Source organism: Aotus nancymaae, unplaced genomic scaffold, assembly GCF_030222135.1.
Source record: "Aotus nancymaae isolate 86718 unplaced genomic scaffold, 86718_ANA_hifiasm-v0.15.2.pri h1tg000029l, whole genome shotgun sequence".
NCBI classification, from domain to species: Eukaryota; Metazoa; Chordata; class Mammalia; order Primates; family Aotidae; genus Aotus; species Aotus nancymaae.
Window position 1 is genome coordinate 76,643,217 of NW_026988442.1, and position 24,267 is coordinate 76,667,483.

Genomic DNA, 24,267 nt, shown 5'->3' on the forward strand with positions numbered 1-24,267 from the left:
AATTGCTTTACCCATATCATTACAAAAAAAGCCTAGATAATAGATTTCAAGATTTTTTCTTTTTTTGAGATGGAGTCTCATTCTGTCGCCCAGGCTGGAATGGAGTGGCATGATCTTGGCTCACTGCAACCTCCACCTTCCAGGTTCAAGCGATTCTCCTGCTTTAGCCTCTTGAGTAGCTGGGATTACAGGTGTGTGCTAAAACCCCTGGCTAATTTTTATATTTTTAGTAGAGATGGGGTTTTACCATGTTGGCTAGGCTGGTCTCAAACTCCTGACCTCAGGTAATCCACTCGCCTCAGTTTCCCAAAGTACTGGGATTACAGGTGTGAGCCACCGCCCTCAGCCTCAAGATTTTTTTTGCAGTCCCATCCCCCACCACAACAGAGAGTATACAGTCAAACACATTTGATGTGACCATAAATCACTTGAATTAGATCTTCCCTCCCTTCACCAATCCCTGTCATTTTGGTTATGTTACTCATTTGAACTACAGATGGGTTCATGTGTCTCAACTTGTCTTCAGGTGTAGGTTATTTTTCCTCTTTCCATCCTTATTAATTTATTTTTTGGAATAAGTAAATCATAGGCCAGCACACTGGCTCACACCTGTAATCCCAGCACTTTGGGAGGCTGAGGCAGAAGAATTGCTTCAGGCCAGGAGTTTGAGACCAGCTTGGGCAACACAGTGAGATCTAATCTCTATAACAAATTAAGAAAAATAATTAGTTGGGCATCATGGTGTTCACCTGTACTCCTAGCTACTAGGGAAGCTGAGCCAGGAGAATCACTTGAGCCTAGGAGTTTGAGGGCTTTCTGTTGTTCAAGTGTGTTTTTGAGGAGCGTTTTATTTTCTTCATTAAGATTTCAAACATTTTCTGTTAAGCATTTTACCATTTTTCCTCTTATAATGAAAATTATATTTAGATCTCCTAAATTGTTATTAGTGTATATGAATGCTACTGATTCCTGTATGTTAACTATATATCCTACTGCCTTGCTGAATTCATTTATATTAGTTTTAACACTGACTTTTTGAATTTTTCCAAGTATACTGTCATACCACTGCAGAGTTCTTCTAACTCCCATGCCTCTGCTTTGTCTTGCTAATTAACACTAGCTAATACCTGCAGAACAATTTTGACTGGCAGTGGAGATGGAAGGCATCCTTGCTTTGTTCCTGACTTTAGTGACCCCCTACGGCTTCCCCAATTAAGATGCTGTGTTTAGGACTAAAGTTTCTATATATTGTCTTATTTTAAGGAAGAAGCCATCTATTCCACTTTTTTTCCAAGAGTTTTAAATTAAATTTATCAAAGGCTTTTTCAGCACAAATGGAGATAATGATATAATTTTCTGCCTAGACCTATTAATGAAGCAAATTATATCAACAGATTTCTAAATAATCATCCTCACATTTGATCAACACATATTATTTTCTTAAAGTGATATTAATGTCAGTTTACTTCAGATTTTGCATTAAATTTCTTAAGTATTACTGGTCTGCTATTCTTAAAAATATGCTATCTTTATCAGATTTAGGTACCAATGCTATAGTTGTTTCACAGAAGGAAGCTGGAAAATTTCCTCCAATTATTGTGTGCTGAAATAATTTATGTAGTATTGCGACTATATGGTTTCTTGATATTTAGTTGGATTTCCCTGTGAAACCATCTGGGTCTGGTTCTTTTTTATGTGGCAATTCCTTGATAACTATCTTGTGAAAATTTGTTTATACTTTCTTTTTGTACTAGGGTTAGTTTTGATAGAAATTATATTTTTGGTAGGAATTTCCCTAGGAAATTGTCTAATTCAACTTGGTTTTCAAATTTATATATACAGAGATGTGCAGAGTGGTATTTTTCATACATTTCCTCTCTATCAGTAGTTATTAAGATGTGACCTTTTTATCACTTATTATTTTATATATGTGCTTTCCCCTTTTTTCTTGATTAAATTAGCTAATGGCTTCTCTATTTTGCTGATTTTAAAAGAACTAGACTGAACTCATTAATTTCATCTGTTTTTCTGTTCTCTACATCATTACTGTCTCCTTTTTTATTTCCTTCCTTTTGTTTTCTTTTGATTTTACTTTTTTCCCCTATGGTTTTTAGTTAGAAATTTAATTCATTTATTTTCATTCTTTTGTTTTTACTGATACAGGTGTTTAGGGCTATGAAAGTTCCTTTCATCACTTCTTAAGTATAGCCTATAGGTTCCAATATATAGAGTTTTCATTCTCATTGTTTTTCAAAAATTCTGTACTTTCAATTTGTATTTTTCCCTTTCACCAAGTATTGTTTAACAGAAAGCTTTTATTCCATTAATTTTCGAACCTAAGTGAGTGGTAGGCTATACCATCTGGGTCTGTGTGAGTACAGTCTATGATGTTCGCATGATGACAAAATTGCCTAACAAGGAGCTTCTCAAAACGTATCCTCTTTGTTAAGCCATGGGGGACTGTATTAGTTCTGTCTTAGTGTTCTGATTTTCCTCCTTAAAGGAAACTAATGAATTGAATATTCCTACTTTTCTTACCTTTCATTTATACTACTTTCTCTTCAATTCCTTTTACTCCTATATCTCCTTTTCATTCTCTTGGCTGTTATCCCACTTTTCTTCAATGCCTTTTACAAAATTTACACATAAATCTGTTCTCTCTTGGCCCTCTTGTAATTTAGTCTTCATTTTTTACATGGCTGCCTTTTTCTTCTGTTTCTATCCTGAGCTAAATTAGCTGTGGTTTCATTTCTTTGTGGGTTTTTTTGGTCTGTCTCTGTTCTTGATTTTAGTATTTCTGATTAAACATGGTTTTTTTTCATATCCTCCTTGTTTGAGGATATCTGATTAAGTTTGGAATGTTATGTTACAATTTTCTTCTGCTTTATGACTAATTTTCTGGGAAATATTTTCATTAGCTGAAATGATCTAATTTGCATTTTCTGTTTTGTGAAGTACTCTTAAATGGATGTGGTCTGTTCTCTAGTAGTAGCACAAATAGCTTCAAAGTGCCCTCTTGTGCAGTTTCTTTAATGGATAGACGGGGGTGAGGGAGGCTGATTGTCTTGTTTTTCTTTCATATCTGCAGGATCCTTAATTTTCCCCTCTTATATTCCCATCATTCCTAAGGGACACCACTCCTTCTTTGTATATTTGATTTTCTCCAAGGCCCCATTTCTAGTCCTGCTTAAATTCAAGCCCCTTCCCTGTAGCAAGTGCTGTGAACTAGTAACCCTACCTGTGTTCAGTATTTTGGCATGTGGTGTTAGGCTCAATCTTTCTGAGGTGACTTTCTGCTTCATCTAAGTCTTCTGTATCTCTTGGCTCTTTTTCCTTCCTGCCCCCTACTCACTATATCTATATAGACTTACAACAACGGGAGCTCCACTGGAATTTGGCTTATTTCTCTACTTACTGTTAATTGGAAGGTCAGTGTAATTTCTACCTCTTAGTAATGCTGAATGCATGGATTTATTTACTCTACTTATTGATTTCATGGGATTTTTTGGGGGGTGGGGGAGGTAGGAAGGTGTGCAGGGCGATTTAATATCAGGCAGGTGCCACTGTTCTCCTTAACTCTAAATGTTTTCTAATAGCTGCAAAGCAGGCCACTGAATGGATATACCATAATTTAATGAACCAAGTCCCTATTATTGGAAACTTTGGTTGTTTCTGCTTTTTCACTTAAGAACTTTGTTGAACATCATTTATATACATAGATCTTTGTATATTTCTCATTATTTCCTTAATGTTTGGTAGTAGAACTGCTAGCTCAAAGGACATACCCATTTTTAACACTTTTAACATATATTGTGAGACATACAATGGTAAGCAGTCTGTTTAAACTATGCATGCCTATTATTTGCCCTATTTGCAAAAAATCTTAAATGTGAATAGTAGATTTATAAACAGTTCATTGAATTTCAATGCTCTGCATCTCAAGTGTGTCCAAAGCTCTCATGTCTGATAGTGAGTTTCTAAAATGCAAGAATAGTAATTTGCATTCTAGTATTAGAGAACGAAACCTCAATTACCTTTTCTGCTTCCCGTGTATCATCAAAGAGTCTCCTTTGCCTTCTAGCAGGAATTGGCTTAGCTGTTTCCCAGGCTTCTACCCACATATTGCTTGGAATCTTCATCCGGGCGCTCAGTTCTCCTTTCAGCACCACGTTGCCCTTTTCATCAATCACCTCTTCTTCAATATAATCCCGGGGTGAATACCACCTCACAAAATCTTCCAGGAAGCAACCTGGATTAGCTGCCTAAAATAAGACAAAAAAATTCAGCAGAATCAAATAAAAATCAACAGTTACTGTTAAGCCTGTTTGCAAAATGATATTTTCAAAAAAAGCCTATCTAATCTTCACAATCTAATATGTGAAATGAATTTTGGTATCACCTTTAAAACAGGTCAGGTGTTAAAGTACCAAAAGCATTTTATTTTTATTTTCTCAGCTTTATAGAAAAAGAAAACATTTTCATTCAATGAATTTGTATATTAAAAACTCAATGGAAAGTAAAAATCATTTTCTTAAACACATTATATGTTATACAACTAGGTTTAATATTACAATATAATAACTACTCAATACTAAGAAAAGTACAAATTAAATAATACACCACATAATCAGAATAACACAGTGATGAAGAAGTTCTGTTCTTCTTTTCCTCAATAATCCATGCTGGTTCTGCAATAAATATCAGCTAACCTCAAAAACGTTCTATTCTGCCATCAGATTCTTGTACTTTATATAACAAATTACTATCAAATTAATGGTTTTGTGCTGTTAAGGAGTTGGAATTAAAACTACTGTTTTTCGGGCTTCTAGAACAAAACTGATTAAAGTTTTAGTAAGTGGATAGTTCTATAGAATTAATGATGATGTATGCCAAAAACCTTTCAGTGATTCTAACTTCAAGCCTGGAAAAAAAGATGAGGCTACCCAGTGTTTGTGGTAAGGCACAGAGGTCTTTCTGCAAGTGTTCCAGTGACGTACTAGTAGAGTCCTAAGGACAGGCATGAAAACCAACATGATGAGAATGGTGTGTCTGAAATGTGAAGGGTAAAACTACCGGTTTCACCTCACTGGCCTCAAGGGCTACCAGCTTGACCATCCTTACCATCGTAGGATATACCCCTGAGGGCAGATCCCCTAGAAGATCCTTCACTGTCTGTCAACAACACAAACTTAAAAGGTTTATGATATGGTCCATGGTAAAAGCAGTGGGTCAAGATTATTTCATGACACTGCGTGACTCAGGATTCATGTACAAAGATCTAGATCTTAATCAGCCAACAGCATACCCACATGAAAATATCTTAGGAAACCAGAGGCCTGGAGTAAAGAGCATAAACTTCAAAAGAAAACAATATTCAACTCATACATTATAGATTATATTAAAGAAAAGCATTTCATGTCAAAATTCTTCCTTCTGGTTGTCCTTACTATATTAGGCTGAACACAGATACCAAGAAAGGCCAAGGCTCACTTGAGCTTATCTTCTTTTTACTATTAAAGGTATGTACCACAAGGGCATGCTCCAGAATCCACCCTCTCCTTCTGGAACTTTGAGGTGTGCCCAGGCACATATTAGTATGCTTCTAATGCTCTGGGGACTCTCAAGAGCCCCTAATCCTAACTCATCCCTATACAAAAGTAAAGGCAACCATATCTATTTTAGAATAACTACATATTTCCTTAAATGATTTCTACATATGGATAGATATGTAAGTTGGCTATTTAAATTACTATCTGTTTTCTGGTTAAAACAATGTCATGAAAGATTTGTAGGTGCCCAGGTTAGTTCAAAATAGTCTAATGAGTCACAGTGTTGCTAAAGCGCAATGTTAGAGGAACTATATAGAAACTTACCAAGAGGGACCAGTACGTTTCCATGGGGAAAGACTTTCACAGTTCCTATTTAGAATGTCCTCTTGTGCATGCCTCTGCAAAGACACTGCAGCAGGACAGGGACAGATGACTATGAAGGCAGCTAGAGGTCAGAGGGAAAATTACTGCTACGGAGGCTGGTATTTCCTGCTGTGCACACACACCTTAAGCCAATTCCCTTCTCTACCTTTTGGTTTGACACTTGCCCTGAGAGCCAACTGGCTTCTCTTTATCCATTGCACCAACTATTTGTTTTAAAACAACTTATCTCTTTCTTGTCACATGGCAGCATAGAACTGGCAGATTTTCTGTATCATTTAAGTCTCCAAGCAAAACACAGCTCTTAAGAGGTTCACTAAAGATTTTTTCATTTAGTAAAGATGGGTAAAATAAGCAGGAAACAAAAGACTCCCTTTTATTGTCACTTAAATCTGCTAGCAAAAAAGGATGAAAGTGGCATTGGTGTTTGTGGAGTGTATATGTTTAAAAATAACATAAAAATGTTTCAGAGAAAAATAAAACTCACACTGGCCTAAACAGTACAGAAGCAGGACTGCATAGGGTCTATGGATTAGGAAAGTGGATGAGGTTAATGAGGGAAGTCCGGGGCCAGGAGATGGTTCAGAGTATCAGCAGTAGGAAAGGAAGCTCTGTAGCCCATGGGGCTACCCACTTGAGGGTTTTAAAATATACATGGACTTGCCTTTGCTTTCAAAAATAAAAGTCCTTTCTTCATTCCTGGTTTTTAAGCTAATACGCCAAATATCACCAGTCCCTCAATCCTAGATGTTCAAAATACAGACCTATATCCAAGCCTAAAATATTCTTCAGATAGCAAATGCCTACTCATCCAAAATAGTGACTCTTCTCAGAAACCTTTCGTGACCTACTCAGCAGACTCAGTCTTTTTGACCCTGCCTTCACAAGAGAACTCATGACATTATAATTCCTTAACATATCTCCTCCCACAACCTCGATCGACTATAACCGAGGGTAAACACAGTATTTCTTAACTCATCTAATCACAGTGCAAAGTACACAATAGGCGCTCAAAAGTTTGTTAAATGAAGTGACCCATGTTAAATCCTAACAGTTTCCTAAAAGTCTTCCATTAAATTGGCTGAACAGAAAGGAAGAAAGCACCCCAATCCACATATAGAAAAGATTCTATTCTCAACTTTCAACTATTAATAACATTGGATCTTTGCTTTTTTAAAACTTAAGAAACAAGTTTGACTATGTCCTCTGGGGAGATATGGCAGTGTTTAACTACTAATGAAATCCAAACACTTAACAAAAAGGCATTCAGCCCTTTATACCACTTTATAGAGTGACTTTCACAGTTTCATCCCAGAATAGCTCAAAATAGACCCCAGAGCTCTGAAAGTATGACCCACCTTAAAAGACTCCATATCTGAGAGCAGACAGGCACTCTGCATGCGTGCACGGAGGTGAGCCCCTTCTGCTGATGTACCTAATTTAGCTAAAACCTCAGACTGCTCTTCTAGCAGATCTTCTGTCATAGGTGCTGGTTCCTGTGAAGCACAAAAGGACAAAGCTCACGAACAGCCGTTTTTAGACAAAGAAGTACTATAAAAATAGAATAAAGACAACAATCATTTCAGCTCTAGCAGTCACAAGATGAGTATTTTTAAAAATTCAGAGAAAGGTGTTAAGTTTTTTAGAACTTACATAAAAAAGGTAACAAATTAGGAAAAATAAATACCACTTTCAGGCCTCCTCCCCCTCACAGATAAGATTATCATGTTTCCCTTGACAAGGATTGATAGTAAAAGACAGAAGCATTTGGGTCCACTGAGCAACATTTTCCTGCCTACTAGTGATAAAGAAATGAAGTCCTAATGCTATTATTATATATGTCCTCACTAGCCACAATAACATTTTAATTATAAGTAATAGAAATGTTCTGATACAGAAACAACAGGAGGGAACTGCTCCCCTGCACTCCAGCCTGGGCAAAAGAATGAGACTGTGACCCAAAAAATAAAAATAAAAAAAGAATGACTAGGTTGAGGCTGGGCGCGGTGGCTCATGCCTGAAATTTCCAGCACTTTGGGAGGCTGAGGTGGATGGATCACTTGAGGTCAAGTGTTCAAGACCAGCCTGGCCAACATGGCGAAACCCCATCTCTACTTAAAAATTTTAAAAAACTGGGCCGGGCGCGGTGGCTCACGCCTGTAATCCCAGCACTTTGGGAGGCCGAGGCGGGTGGATCACGAGGTCAAGAGATCGAGACCATCCTGGTCAACATGGTGAAACCCCGTCTCTACTAAAAATACAAAAAATTAGCTGGGCATGGTGGCGCATGCCTGTAATCCCAGCTACTTAGGAGGCTGAGGCAGGAGAATTGCTTGAACCCAGGAGGCGGAGGTTGCGGTGAGCCGAGATCGTGCCATTGCACTCCAGACTGGGTAACAAGAGCGAGACTCCGTCTCAAAAAAAAAAAAAAAAAAAAAAAAAAAAAAAAAAATTTAAAAAAACTACAAAAACTAGCTGGGCATGGTGTATGCCTGCAATCCCAGCTATCTGGGGGGCTAAGGCAGGAGAATCACTTGAACCCAGAAGGTGGAGGTTGCAGTGAGCTGAGATCGTGCCACTGCACCAGGCCTGGGTGACAGAGCAAGACTCTATCTCAAAAATATATATATATATTATTAGCTTGGTTCCAATCTACTGGCTAAGGGCTTTTTCTTCTAGAATATTAGGGTAAAGTCTTCAAACTTTTTCTAGCCATATAACTTATGTTATCTAAGTCTACATAAATGGAACACAGATGTATGTTTGAATTCTTATGAAGCAACTACATAAAGAATTACTTTTCAGTGAAGTAGGCAACTGATTAACAGCACATTTTGAGCTAACTTCTAAAGCTTGAAATTACATTGGTTCCAACTGAGATCATTTTGAATTCTAACAATTTTATATAAGTACATTTATAATTATAATTCAAATAAAATTAACCTTAAAATAAGAAACTAAAATGGACTAAAATTTAGCCTAGATTTACCTAAACACAAAATATAAAAACTAATTTCTAGATATATAAGATGTACATTGAAAGAAGAATAAGTCAGTCCAGATTTAGACTATAAATTTAAATGTGAAAATTCAAGGATCTGAAATAAGTGAGGGAGCACAGCTTCTTGAAGAAAAATAAAGCACTAAATTTAAAAAGTATTATTTTTATTTCAGGAAAGAAGAAGTCTGAGCTTCCAAAATAACTTTCTCAGATGGCTTATTAGCCCATTCTAATAAAGGAAACAAATGTACTATTAGCTTATTAAAAATAGGGACTCCAGCCTGGGCAACAAAGCAAGACCCTGTCTCTACAAAACATCAAATAAGGAGCTGGGCATGGTGGTAGGTGCCTATAATCCTAGCTACTCCGGAGCTGAGGTGGGAGGACGGCTTGAGCCTGGGAGATTTAGGCTGCAGTAAGCTATGACTGAGCCACTGCACTTCCTGAGCAACAGAGTGACACCCCAACTCAATAAAGAAAAAAAGGATTACTACTAATTAAAACCTGGAAGGAAAAAGGATAAAAAAAATTAAACTTTGCTGAACACTTACATGTCAAGTGCTTTTGAATATGATATGTGATTTAATCCCAAACAAACTAGAGTAATGTAAACTATTACTCCTTTTTAAGAATAACGAAGTTAGAAGATTTACACCACCAGATACTTATTATAAAGTTGCAATAATGATGACAGTATATTATTGGCACAGAATAAACAGAGACCAATGGAACAGAATAAATAGTCCAGAAATAGACCAACATATATACAGTCACTTGATTTACATCAAAGATATCACTGTCACTCAATGGGAAAAGGCAGATCTTTTCAATAGTGATGGTGAAAGACATCAATCTCCCTATGGAGAAAACAGACTCTTAACCTGTTCTTCTTACCAAACAATTTGAGGTGGGTCACAAATGATATAGGCAAAACAAAGCTTCCAAAAGAAAACATGAGAAAATATCTTCAGGACCCTGGTAAAGAGTTCTTAAGTAGAACACAAAAAGTACTATCCACATAAAAACAAGGATAGATGAGACTGTATTAAAATTAAGAACATCTGTTCAACCCAAGGCATCATTAAGAAAGTGAACAGGCCGGGAGTGGTGGCTCACTCAAGCCTGTAATCCCAGCAGTTTGGGAGGCCGAGGCAGGCAGATCACGAGGTCAGGAGTTTGAGACCAGCCTGGCCAACATAATGAAACCCCATCTCTACTAAAAATATAAAAATTAGCTGGATGTGGTGGCACACGCCTATAGTCCCAGCTATTTGGGAGGCTGAGGCGGGAGAATCACTTGAACCTGGGACGCGGAGGTTGCAATGAGCCAAGACCACGCCATTGCACTCCAGCCTGGGTGACAGAGTGAGACACCGTCCCAAAAAGAAAAAAAAAAGTAAATAGATAAGCAACAAAGAGAAAATATTTGCAATACAAGTATCTAAGGACTCATATCCAGAATATATGAAGAATTCCTACGAAGTAATAAGAAAAAAAGACAACTGCTTTTTAAAAAATAGGCAAAGGCTTTGAACAGGCTTTTCACCAAGAAGGTAGACAAATGAGCAATAAATATATGAAAATCTGTTTGGTATCAGTATGCTTCAGGAAAATGTAAAGACACAAGATCCTATCTCCTACCTTTCAGAAAGGCAAAAAGTAAAATGATCGAAAATATCAAGTGTGCAGAAAAGAGTTAACATCGCAGGTCTGAGACTGCCATTCTTAGAGAGCTACTTGCAAAGTTGGCCTTTGGCTGACATCCGAGAACCTGGATTTTGAGAAGGTTCCCACCATTCCCACAACTGATAAAATGACTCACTATGTCTAAACAGTTTGAGCAAATAATATGGTTTATGCTGAACATCTGCTTTCTTCATGGGACTCTAGGATTTTGGTACGGTTAATCCTATGCCTAAGCAAAGGATGCCTACTTAACCAGACCCTACTGATAACTCTCAGAGCTTTGCCTCTAACAAGCTTCCCGGAGAAGACAACATTTCACACATGTGGTCACAATTTGTTGCTGCAGGAATTAAGCACACTCTGTAACTACACTAGGAGAAGCTTTTTGGAAGCTTAAGCCTCATTTCTTCCAAACTTTATCTCATGTGCCTTTTCTCTTTGCTGATTTTCCTGTAATAAATTATAGCCACGAACATGATTACAGGCTAAGTCCTATGAGTCTTCCTAGCAAATCACTAAACCTGGGAGTGCTCTTGGGAACACATCAAATGGGGAGGATTATGCAGAATAACTACACTACTATACATTGTTGGTGAGAAGGTTAATAATTAGTTCAACCACTTTGGGAGACTATTTATTTTTTTATTTATTTATTTTTTAATTTATTTTTTTTTTTGAGACGGAGTTTTGCTCTTGTTACCCAGGCTGGAGTGCAATGGCGCGATCTCGGCTCACTGCAACCTCCGCCTCCTGGGTTCAGGCAATTCTCCTGCCTCAGCCTCCTGAGTAGCTGGGATTACAGGCACGCGCCACCGTGTCCAGCTAATTTTTGTATTTTTAGTAGAGACGGGGTTTCACCATGTTGACCAGGATGGTCTCGACCTCTTGACCTTGTGATCCACCCGCCTCGGCCTCCCAAAGTGCTGGGATTACAGGCGTGAGCCACCGCACCCGGCCCTGGGAGACTATTTAGATAGATCTACTAAAGCCAAGACATATTTCCACCATATAGCCCAACAACTCTACTCTTAGGAATATACCCAAAAGAAAATGAGTGCCTATGCCTACCAAAAGAAACAAGAATGTTCATAGCAGGTTTATTCATATTAGCCCAAAGTGAAAACCCAAATACCCATCAACAAGTGAATGGATAAGCAAATTGTGACAAATTCATAGAACAGAATACTACAAAGTACTAACACATGCACAAACACGGAAGCCTGCAACAACAAGGATGAATCTAACAGTGGTTGAATAAAAAAGCTCAATGGTATATAATATATGATTATACAATGAACAAGTACACAATGTATGATACATTTATATACAAAAGAGTAAGCAAGTATGCCATTTAAAAGGTTCAAAAACTGACTATGGTGATAAAAGTTAGAGAAAGAGTTGTTGGAGGGGAATATTGGGCTTCACTATCCAATTCATCAGACTATTAAAATTAAAAATTCAATTTCTTAGAAACATTAGCCACATTTCAAGCACTCAAAAGCTACATGTGGATAATGGCTATTGTATTACATGGGAAAGACAGAGAATGTAGAGCATTTCCATCTTCACAGAAAGTTTTACTAGTCAGCACTGTTCTAGGATGATGAGAATTTTCTGTATCTTGATCTGGGAAGTAGTTATATGCATGTATCAATATGTATAAATTAATAAAAACCCACCAAGTGGTATACTTAAGATTTTTATTTTTTTATCTTTATATTTTGAGATAGGGTCTTGCTCTGATGCCCAGGCTGGAATGCAGTGGTGCAATCATAGCTCACTGCAACCTCTGCCTCATGGCCCCAAGCCATCCTCCCACCCGAGCTTCCCAAGTAGCTGGAACTACAGGCATACACCACCACACTCAGCTAATTTCTGTATTTCTTGTAGAGATGGGGTTTTGTCATGTTCCTCAGGCTGGTCTTGAACTTTTGAGGTTAAGCAATCTGCCCACCTTGGCCTCCCAAAGTGCAGGGATTATAGGTGTGAGCTACCATGCCCAGCCAAGATTTGTACACTTTATTGTATTAAGTCATAACTCAATAATTAAGTAAATATATGAACATGTTTTTAAAATGACTAGCAGAAAACATGTAAAATATATATAACTGTGGATTCACATCTAAAATATAAAGAATTCATATGACTCAATAAGGACAGGAGAGCAAACTAAAAGAAAAATCAGGGGCTATTTATTTTTAATAAATAGCTACTTGGGAGGCTGAGCTGGAGCCATCCTTTTCTGTGAATATTGGGCTTCACTATCCAATTCATCAGACTATTAAAATTAAAAATTCAATTTCTTAGAAACATTAGCCACATTTCAAGCACTCAAAAGCTACATGTGGATAATGGCTATTGTATTACATGGGAATGGAATACAGAAAAGGATGGCTAACATATTAAAAGATGCTCAGGTTCATGAAAATTCAGGAATATACAATCTAAAACACTGAGATAATACTTTTGACCATCATGTTGGCAAAAATTTATATGGTTGGTAATACCAATTGTTTATAAGAAATTGAGGCTGGGCACAGTGGCTTATGCCTATAATCCCAGCACTTTGAGAGGCCAAGACAGAAGGATCACTTGAGGTCAGGAGTTTAGGACCAGTCTGGGAAACATAGCAAGACCTCATCTTTACAAAAATTTTTAAAGTGAAAAAAATCAGCCTGGCATGGTGGTGTGCACTCCCAGCTACTTGGGAGGCTGAGGTAGGAGGATCACTTGAGCCTAAAAGGTCGAGGCTGCAGTCAGCCATGATCATGCCACTGCATTCCAGCGTAGGCAAGAGAATGAGACCCTGTCTTCAAAAAAAAAAAAAAAAAAAAATCCGTATAACCATATATCAATATGTACACACATATATGTATTATACATCAATGCATAGAAATAGGTATAAGAAATATAACTCTAGCCAATAATAACCATTAGTTACTTTAAGGAATGAGAATCAAAATTAGTGGATGGTGGCTTTCACTTTTTTTTTTTTTTTTTTTTTTTGAGACAGGGTCTTGCTGTGTTGCCCAGGCTGGAGTACACTGATGTTCACAGATCACTGTAGCCTCAACCTTGCAGGCTCAATTGATTCTTCCAGCTCAGCCTCCCAAGTAGCTGGGACTACAGGTATATGCTGCCCCACCCGGCTAATTTATTTTTTTGTAGAAAACAGAGTTTAGCCATGTTGCCTAGGCTGGTCTTGAACTCCTGGGCTCAAGCAATCCACCCCCACCTTGGCCTCCCAAAGTGTTAGATTACAGGCATGAGCCATTGTACCCAGCCTCTTTCATTTTTTCTAGATTAAATTTTTCACAATAAAATGTTTTCAGGCTGGGCTCAGTGGCTCATGCCTGTAATCCTAGCACTTTGGGAAGCCAAGGTGAGTAGATCACCTGAGGTCAGGAGTTTGGCGCCAGCCTGGACTACATGGTGAAACCCTGTCTCTACTAAAAGTACAAAAATTAGCCGGGTATGGTGGCACACACCTGTAATCTCAGCTAGTTGGGAGGCTGAGGCAGGAGAATCACTTAAACCCTGGAGGCAGAGGTTGTAGTGAACCAAGATTGTGCCACTGAACTCCTGCCTGGGCAACAGAGCAAGACTCTTGTCTCAAGGAAAAAAAAAGCTGACGCAGTGGCTCACACCTGTAATCCCAGCACTTTGGGAGGCCGAGGTGGGCAGATCACCTGAGGTCAGGAGTTCGAGACCAGCATGACCAACATGGAGAAACCCCATCTCTACTAAAAATAGAAAAAATTAGCTGGGCATGGTGGTGCATGCCTGTAATCCCAGCTACTTGGGAGGTGGAGGCAGGAGAATCACTTGAACCTGGGAGGCAGAGGCTGTGGTGAGCCGAGATCATGCCATTGCACTCCAGCCTGGGCAATAAAAGCAAAACTCCATCTCAAAAAAAAAAAAAGTTTTCAGACATTACTTAAGCAAAAACAAACCAACAAAAGCTACTGCTGGCGGGTGTGGTAGCTCACACCTGTAATTCCAGCACTTTGGGAGGCCTAGGCAGGCAGATGGCTTGAGTTCAGGAATTCAAGACCAGCCCAGACAACAGAGCGAAACCACATCTCTACAAAAACCACAAAAAACTAGCCAGTTATGGTGGTATTAGCCTGTAGTTCCAGCTACTTGAGAAGCTGAGGTGGAAGATCATTTGAGCCCAGGAGGTTGAGGCTGCAGTAAGCCATGGTCATGCCACTGCATTCCCACCTAGGTGACAAAGAGAGACCCTGTGTCAAACAAAAACAAAGCAAAATCCATAAAAACAACTATTGCTGCTATTGTAGTTGAGTTGCTGCTGTTCTAAATCCTAATGATGTATATGACTTCAAACTATATTTTTGAGCAGATAAAGCTAATCATATAATTGAAGGATATTTACTTCCATTCTCTCTATATATTTTTGGATTTTCTTTTCTAAACATCTGAGCATTCCCCACTCACTTTAAGAAATAATAAATCACCTTATATATGATGAGGTAATCTGCTTAAACTTCAAAACATTTCTCAATTTCAGAAATGGCAAACCTAAAGACCCCAAACTAAAAGCCCCAAAAGTTTATTTAGACTTCTTTAATCTTTTTATTTATTTATTTATTTATTTTTGAGATGGAGCCTTGCTCTGTCACCAGGTTGGAGTGCAATGGCGCAATCTCGGCTCACTGCAACCTCTGCCTCCTGGGAAATCTTTACCTGTAGTTTTTTTAAACATAGTCTGTATCTGTAAACATAGGCTGTGCACCACTGCGTCTGGCTAATTTTTGTACTTTTAGTAGAGACAGGGTTTCACCATGTTGGCCAGGTTTGTCTTGAATTCCTGACTTCAAGTGATCTGCCCACCTCAGTCTCCCAAAGTGCTGGGATTACAGGCGTGAGCCGCCGCACCTGGCCTAAACATAGACTTTTTAGAGAATTTTCCTTATCCAAAGCACTGTCTTCTACTAGGATGAAGTTATATAAACCACAAAATACATTAAAATGGAAAGAACTAGTGTATCCTACCTGGGTTACTGGAATGTAGAGAGGTTCTCCATTATGCAGCAGTGTAAGTTTCCCATGCTGATAGAGCCTTCCTTCTGGCCTTAAATTTGCCATCTCCTTAGGTCCTCCTTTCTTGCCACTGTCTTGTCCATTTCCTTTAAGTTCTTCAGTATCACTTAGGCATTCAAAAAATTCTTCTTCACTGTCACTCCAGGAATCCCAAGATTTTCCTACCTCTCCCTTTTCCTTATCTGCTTCTTTTAGATTATCTGGCCCCAACTGGTCTCCAGCTTTTCCAGCGTCCCCTGGATATAGATTAGTGACATTATCTGAAGCACTTGTCTTTTTCCCCTCATCACGTGCCTTCTTTCTTTCAATACAACAATTTAACATCTTAAGAAAAGAGAAATAACATTTATAGTTGAATTAGTTACAGAAAAATAAAAATCTATCTACCCACTGCTTGAATATTTAATTTTCACTCTCCACTTCTTAGGACCTTGTGAACTGCAGTGATTACTGACTATAGGCAACCTACAGCAGCGCCATGAGAACCGCATATAACCCATTCTTACATTCAGTATTAGAATAATCTCTGATTAAATCAAGACCACATTTATCTATATCATTGGGAATTCTTTACCTGTAGTTTCTGATGCAGTAAACAACACCTCAGATCTGGGGGTCCATTTGCTAATCTATCAAATAAAGTAAGGAGAAAAGAAAGCTTAGTTTTAGTAAAATTACTTCAGATATGATTATCTATACAACCATAATTTTAAGCTATACTGATAAGAAATCAAAACTAGATTTCCAAAGGTAAGGTAAGTGAATTACAAAGGGGAAGCACGTAGAAATAAAAGATAAAACTTTATTTTATATTCCTAGTCCACAGATCACCAATAGCAAATATAATAGATACTTCAAAGTATAAATGCAAATTATTGATAGTTTTCAGGCTTACAAAAACTTAAAATGAGAAAAAGTGCCTAAACCCACCCCAGGAAGTAGCTAGCATGCAGTTTGTCATACCATACAAAATAAATCAGTTTGTGTATTCAGTACTAAATTTTTAGAGTGGATTCTTACTATAAAAACCAAGATCTCCACCTGTATTTCAATAGGACCTCAAACTGTTTCTAATTCTAGGTTTCTCTAGATGATTAGATTCCCAGCAATCAGCCAGAGGCACTCCCTCATAGTCAACGTGCTTCTGGGTCTGTAAAAAGTTCCAGAGTGAACTCTCTAGAACCAAAAGAGAATCCAGCTAAGCAGAGATTGGCAAATGACGTAAAATGTTTTTGGATCAGTAATCATTTTATATTAATCATAATCATGATTCTCCTCTCTTAGCATGGGTAGATGAGCACTGACCTATGCAATATCAACGTATGTGCTAATGAAAATGTTCTGTTCGACAAAATACAGATGTATTACAAAAGACTTTGAAAATACATAAAAGTATAAAGAACAAAATAAAAATATAATTTCACACTAGGAAAAACTGATAGCATTTCACTATTTCTTTCTAATCTGTTTTCTGTGCAAATACAGCAACATAAAAGCATTTTGTATATGCATTATATTCTACTTTATTAGAAACAATATGAATATCTGTTATTAAAGATTCTTGGGAAAAAATAGTAATCTGTAATTTTCTATTATAGAAAGAGAGCAAAATTTAACTATTTTTTTATGTTTGATATTTAGGTTTTGCCTTTTTTTCTATTATATTAATAAATTTGCTGCAGTGAACACCTCTGAACATAAATCATGTCTAAGCTTCTTACCATTTTCTTAGGACACATTCTCTAGAAGGGGAGAAAAAATGGGTCAAAAGTCAAAAGTCTGCTAACAAACAAAATCCTATCTAAACAACTGAAAATTGAAATTATTACCCTGGAATCAGAAAGTTGTTTTCCCATCGGAAACGCATTTCAAGAACAAATTCCTGCCAGAGGTGTGCCACTCCTTTCAACCCTCCATGGTAAAAATTGATCATACAGAGACACAAAGCCAATTTGTATGTTAAACTGTCAGATGGTGCAGACTTGAACTGATTGTAGAGATTCTAAATTTCACAAAATAGAAACAAAGCAAACTTGTTAACAAAATATTTTACACATATAATTGAAAAGTTCGTAGGGAGAGATTATAATTCTAAAATTAACCTATCCCACCTAACCTAGGCATTATCAAATGTCTAATACACTACTGCATAAACTATTCTTAGGCAGTCCCATATTTTCAAGATTTCTGCTAAGATTAAAAAAAATAAAGCTATAATTTAAATAAAGCTAAAATTATAGCTTTCAATATCTTCTGTGGAATCATTAGGAAGTATTCCAAATTTCATGTGTTGCTTTAAAAATCTTTTAGTTACAAAATGAGCATATCTAAACAAACAACAAAAATTATAACTATATAAACTGAAAATGTAAAAAGCCTTTGCTTTTTTCTCTCACCTCATGAAATCTACTTCTCAGCAGTAACTACTGGAAAGTTTGATATATATCTACACTTGTCATTTAAATTCTTCCACTTCTTAATTTTTCAAAGACTGGACAAAGAGACCATGAAAATCTTACCAATTTTACACATTTTACTTAAAGAGGTTTTGTTGTTTTTGTTTTTTTGTTTTTTTTGAGACGGAGTCTTGCTCTGTCACCAGGCTGGAGTACAGTGGCGCTATCTTAGCTCTCTGCAACCTCTGCCTCCCAGGTTCAAGCGATTCTCCTGCCTTAGCCTCCCAAGTAGCTGGTACTACAGGCGCGCACCACCATACCCAGCTAATTTTTGTATTTTTAGTAGAGATGGGGTTTCACCATGTTGGCCAGGATAGTCTTGATCTCTTGACCTCGTGATCCGCCTGCCTCGGCCTCCCAAAGTGCTGGGATTACAGGCGTGAGTCACCACACCCAACCCTTTATTAAAGGGTTTTCCACTCACTAACTAGTTTTAAAATATAGAAAAGAAAAAAATAAATAAAAACAAAACAAAAAATATATATATATAAAAGAATCTGTTGAAAAACATAAATTTAATGATGTCACCACAACTCTACAATAAGGGAAATCCTACAGCTGTACATAGTATACTCATGCAATTTTTTAATTGTTTCCAGAAAAATTCTTGCTACCCAAAATATGTATCTGTGCTAGTTCGTTATCTAAGTGGAAACCATGATCTCCCATCCAAAATTCTCAAGGTAATTTTTAAAAGAAAAAGATACTAGGCTATTAAACTAGAAATATACAGAACCTCTGGAAATTCAGTGCATTTAAAACATTTTAATATTAACTCCAAATCAACTTACATAGTCTTCACTCTCTGATGGAGGATTATTATTATCTGTTGAAGTAGTTCCATCTAATGTTTTCTCAGCAGCAGCATCAGGGAATAAGAACTTGAAGAAAAGGAAAAAAATAATCAGATTTTAGACCACATTTCCTATTTTGTTGATTTTTATAACTCATATAGACATTATTTAACTTTTATTGATTTTGCTGCTAAAAACAATGGAAATTTTCCAGTTGTACTGGCCAGTTTGTTCTACATTCTCAAATTTTTTCAATTTTTCTTTGAAAATACACAAGGTTTCAGTGACTAGCCAATTTTAGAAATCAGAATTTTTTTCTTACAAGTAATCACTTGATTCTGTAATCTGAATGGTGCAAAAGCAAAATCTCTTCACTGTGACTTCATGCTCATCCAAGGCCATTATATTTTTTTAGTGTTACTACCATTTAAAAAACAAAACTATAAAACACAATTTAAAAACACTCATGTACTCATGAGGATCTAAAGTTATATCATCCACAGGCTTTCATACATAGACTACTAAGAGACAATATTCAAGACCCACAACTTTATTTTATGATACCCCCGGAAAGCAGGAAGCAGTCTAAACCTGTAATAACCAAGGTACCTTTTCCATGTGGTTTCTGTTTATATGTATGTGTGGGAGTAGTCAAAAACATTCAGTGTACATGACAACTGAGCTATATGATTTGAATAGCATTCTTTAAGAATAGTCTTAAGAAGGAGTCTCTCCATAGAAATTTATTTGCAGTCCTTTTATCGCTGTTTCTCTCAACTGTTTTATGGTACTGCTGACTAGTAATCCCTCTTACTATGTATACTTTGCCACATATTATAGAACATGTCCAATAGAGTTTTAAAAATTAGAGGACCTACTATGTGCCAAGTGCCAATACTAGGCATAATTACCAACATTATCCTATTCCCATACAACTGTGTGAGCTAAGTATCACTGTCCATATCTTACGATCTACAAGCTGAAAAGTTGGCTATGAGTTTTGTTCAGATAAATGGCAGGGGATAAGATTAACATTAAGTTTCCAAGTCCAGTTTTCTTTTCAACATTTTTCTTGAAGGCTTTTCCCAAGACCGTCTTAACGCACAAATTTCCAGGAGTATGATTTTAACCATAATTACGGTAAGAATAGCTATCATTTATCAAAGGCCCATACATGCTAGGCAGTGTCGCAGAAGATCCTTTAATCCTCACAACAATCTTGCAAGATTTTGTTAACCATATTTTATAAATGAGGAAACTGAAGTGACTTATTCAAAGTCATGCAGTAAGTCATGTAACATTAAACCATGGTGTAGAAGGCCCCCAAGCTGGGGCCATTCCGCCGTGTTATCCCTAAGAGCCACCTTAGCCCTCTACTCTATCTCCCTCTCATTCTCACTAAAAGCTTTCTCTTAACTGTTGTCAAAGCAACCTTTCAAAAATATAATTCTGATCATGTTGATCTTCTACTTAAACTGTAAGATAAATGCCAGTGCTTCAGCATGGCAGGTTACCCGTTACTTCTCCAGCCTTAACCCTAGTCACGCTCTGGGAAGCACGTTACAAAATATCAACTGTTCAACATGCTCTTGGACTTCTGCTATTCCTCTGCTTCTAAAACCTTCTTTTCATCAACATTCAGCTCAAATGTTCCTCTTCATGAAGCCTTCCCTGATTCCCACTGCCCAGACAGAGACAGATGCACCTCTGCAGTGCTGTCACAGCTGCTTTGCCAGATTTCTCACATGTAACATGGTATTGTAACTACTATTTACTTCCCTGCTCACCACTACACTAGTAGGAATTTTCTAAATGTGGTAACTCTTTTACTCATTTTATATCCCAAAGTCAGTGCCTACCACATAGAAGGAACTGAATACATAATGAATATATGATTATGCATATAGACCTATAAAGACAGATCATTCATTACCAGGAGAATAGTATTGAGGACATCATTATTCAGCGGTGACTCTTCTACACCTCTGTGTTTTCGGATTTTCTTCTTTGCAGTATGTACCATATTTGAAACTGATAATTTATGAATTGGAACTGGTGTTGGCTCTGTCAATTTTGACAAAGCATGAGATATATCAGCAATTTCTAAAAAAAGAACAGACATAAATATATCACCAACCTTAGCAGGTCAGAGTGATGAACAAATTGATGACTGTATGGAATATTTTATTCATTCTTTTTACTAGTATTACATGGTCTCAGAATTATGAAATATTAATATACATATTCAGCTTTATATGCAAGCATGAGTGATGACGGTATCACACAAATTATTTCTCCCCAGGAGGCTTCAAAATTCCAGGAGGCTTCAAAATTTAACCTCTAAAACTCTGCTTTTCAAAATATTTTACAGTTTTGGTGCAAAGAACTTATTAAATGCCCTTAATGTCTTCACAAGCACTGGGTACAGCCTGGAAAGGAACTGTAGCTGTCTAGTCCATCAAAACTTGATTCTCCAACTTAATTCAAAATGAAAAAATAGATGAAAAGTTGCTGAAAAACATGCCAAGAAAAAGGATAAGATATTTGAAAATAATGTTTAAAAAAAAGGTAGGTTACCTTTGCCTTCTTCCTCAAATGCTGATCGTCCAAGAATCTCATCAGTTGACTCCTTTCGACGGCAAATTTTAAAAAATTCAGTGACAAAATCACCTATGTAGAAAAAGTTAATCATTTTTGACACTTAATTGAAAAAAAAATCAGTCCTATAAATTAAAGTATGTTTTTCCACAAAAGCTATTAATTAGGATATGGTAGAAAGTAAAACTATTCATTTTTCCACTAAAAATGACAAAAATTAATCCTATATCAAAGGTAGCCTTGTTCTCCTCTTTCTCTCCATGTCCATTTAAAAAGCTTTTCCTTAGAACTCCTTCCAGGAGGAAAGAAAAAAAAGAACTATACCTAATAGTAAGTTCTTACTCTATGCCTCAATGAGACAAAGTATCCATTTGTCATTAAGTTATATAAGTAAGAAGAACTTACTCTATACAGTAGTGATCCTTCTCCAACTGCTACACTACTGGAATCTAAATCCATTAATAAATAAAAAGAAACGCTAAAGATATGTTTCTAGAGGATTAGGAAATCATGTAGGATAAAGATATTTCAGTTTCTGTTACATATTAAAGGTATGCTTTCTGTCATTATTATTATTATTTTTGAGACAGGGTCTTACTTTGTCACCCAGGCTGGAGTACAGTGGCATGATCATGGCTCACTGCAGCCCTGACCTCCCAGGCTCAGATGATCCCCCCACCTCAGCCTCCTGGGTAGGCTGGGACTACAGGTGTGCATCACCATGCCTAGCTAATTTTTGTATTTTTTGTAGAGATGGGGTTTCGCCATGTTGCCAAGTCTGGTCTCGAACGCCTGGGCCCAAGCAATCTGCCTGCCTCAGCCTCTCGAAGTGCTGGGATTATAGGCATGAGCCACTGCACCCAGCTGTCTGTCATTATTATAAAAAGAGGTAAAGCAAGTTGAATCTTCTAAAGAGCTACAATGTTTACACAAGTAAATGAATGCTTAACAAATACTTTCAGTACTAAAATACGTCAAGTACATCTAAATTTTATGATTCACCAACTAATTCTGAATTAACCCATAACTCTTTCGGGGCTTCTTCAGAAAGGTAGGAAAAGTCTATAATCTAGTCATACAAAATATTAAAAGAGGTAGGGTAAGATCATGGAACATTAAACTAAAATGAGAATCCTTTCAGTTCTAAGGTCCTCTGCAACTATCACAGAAGTCAAAAGATGAGGAATAATAATGTTATTAAGAAACAACTTAGTACGTAAATATAATGTGTAGTAAGTCAACAATTAAACAACAGAAACCATTTACTGTTCATTCACTATAACAAAGGCACTGTGTTAAATGTGATACATACACACACACACACACACACACACAGGCACATAATCTCATTTGATTCTCCCAATAATCCTATGAAGTATGTACTAGTGTTATCTCTATTTTACTTACGAGGACTCTGGGGCTTAAAAAGATTAAGAAACTTGCCCAACCTGGTCAATCTAGAATTTGAACTAAGGTCTGTATAACTGTAAAACTCTTGACACTAACCCTATACTGTTGCCCTAAAACCCCAGACAAATTTGCCAATGGTGGGACTTATACCTTATACATCTTTGTTTTTGCTATTATATAGTTAGCACAAATGGCAACTACTAATCAGCATTTGACAAATAGCATATGAATGCTAAAGAGCTCAACAAAACAATGCTTTAGAGAAATGCATCATTACTGTCATAATAAATATTTTGGTAACTCCATCAGTTAAATGGTAATATATCAAGTGATAGGGAGTTAAGACGGCATGGATGAACACAAAAAAAAGGAGAAAATATTTTCATGTGTACTAAATATAAGGAAGAAAAAGATGACAAGGCACATTGAGGAGATGAGTTCAAAAGACTTCATGGAAGAGATACACCTAAAAAAGGGAAGGGGATGAATTCCAGACATAACACACAATAATATGATCTGCATAGCAATTAATATTTTTCAAAGTACTTTCATTTATGTTATTTCACTTGATCCCTCAAATAACCTTATGAGGTGTATAAAATTATTCACACTTCTTTTCCCATAATAGGTTACAGATGTGACGCAACTCTACAGAAGGGCTCTAATGTGCACCATCAAGAACAGTGCTCTTTAGATAACACAGGCCTAGAGGGACAACAGAAGTCAAAAAGGGGTTCATTAACAGGAATAGAGGATGCAGACTATGCCACAGGAGGAAGGAAAGTAAGTAACATAAAAACATCAGAAGGCCGAGAGCGGTGGCTCTCACCTATAATCTCAGCCCTTTGGGAGGCCAAGGCAGGCAGATCACACGGTCAGGAGATCAAGACTGTCCTGGCTAACACAGTGAAACACTGTCTCTACTAAATATACAAAAAATTAGCCAGGTGTGGTGGCATGCACCTATAGTCCCTGCTACTCAGGAGGCTGAGGCAGGAGAATCGCCTGAACCCAGGAGGTGGAGGTTACAGTGAGCTGAGATTGTGCCACTACACTCCAGCCTGGGCGACAGAGCCAGACTCTGTCTCAAAAAAAAAAAAAAAAAAAAAGGCATCAGAAAAATGGAGCTGAGATAATGAGAAAATAATGGAGAATTCTAAGGTATAGAACTGCAAGACAAGAAAGAAATCCTGCTGGCTCTATTCAAAAAAGGATTCACTGCTATTAGCAATGATTTTTGTCCTACATGGTGTTAACTGAGGAGATGACAAAGTATAAAGAATGTATGCAGTGTTTCTGATTTGGAAGGTAGGCAGATCAGTGGTATT

The 24,267-nt window shown here is 37.1% G+C and overlaps 1 protein-coding gene across 2 annotated transcripts in view; it reads right to left on the reverse strand.

Annotated features, from left to right (window-relative positions):
• RAB3GAP1 (RAB3 GTPase activating protein catalytic subunit 1) overlaps positions 1-24,267 on the reverse strand; it is a 103,809-nt gene that overhangs the window by 12,452 nt on the left and 67,090 nt on the right. For both annotated transcript variants that reach the window (XM_012468455.2, XM_012468454.2), the window contains exons 12-19: positions 21,509-21,601; positions 20,865-21,034; positions 18,929-19,018; positions 17,511-17,683; positions 16,256-16,310; positions 15,634-16,005; positions 7,289-7,426; positions 4,035-4,262 (exon numbers count right to left, since the gene is read on the reverse strand). In XM_012468455.2, coding sequence (XP_012323878.1) covers positions 4,035-4,262; positions 7,289-7,426; positions 15,634-16,005; positions 16,256-16,310; positions 17,511-17,683; positions 18,929-19,018; positions 20,865-21,034; positions 21,509-21,601 — 1,319 coding nt within the window. The remainder of the gene's footprint in view (positions 1-4,034; positions 4,263-7,288; positions 7,427-15,633; positions 16,006-16,255; positions 16,311-17,510; positions 17,684-18,928; positions 19,019-20,864; positions 21,035-21,508; positions 21,602-24,267) is intronic.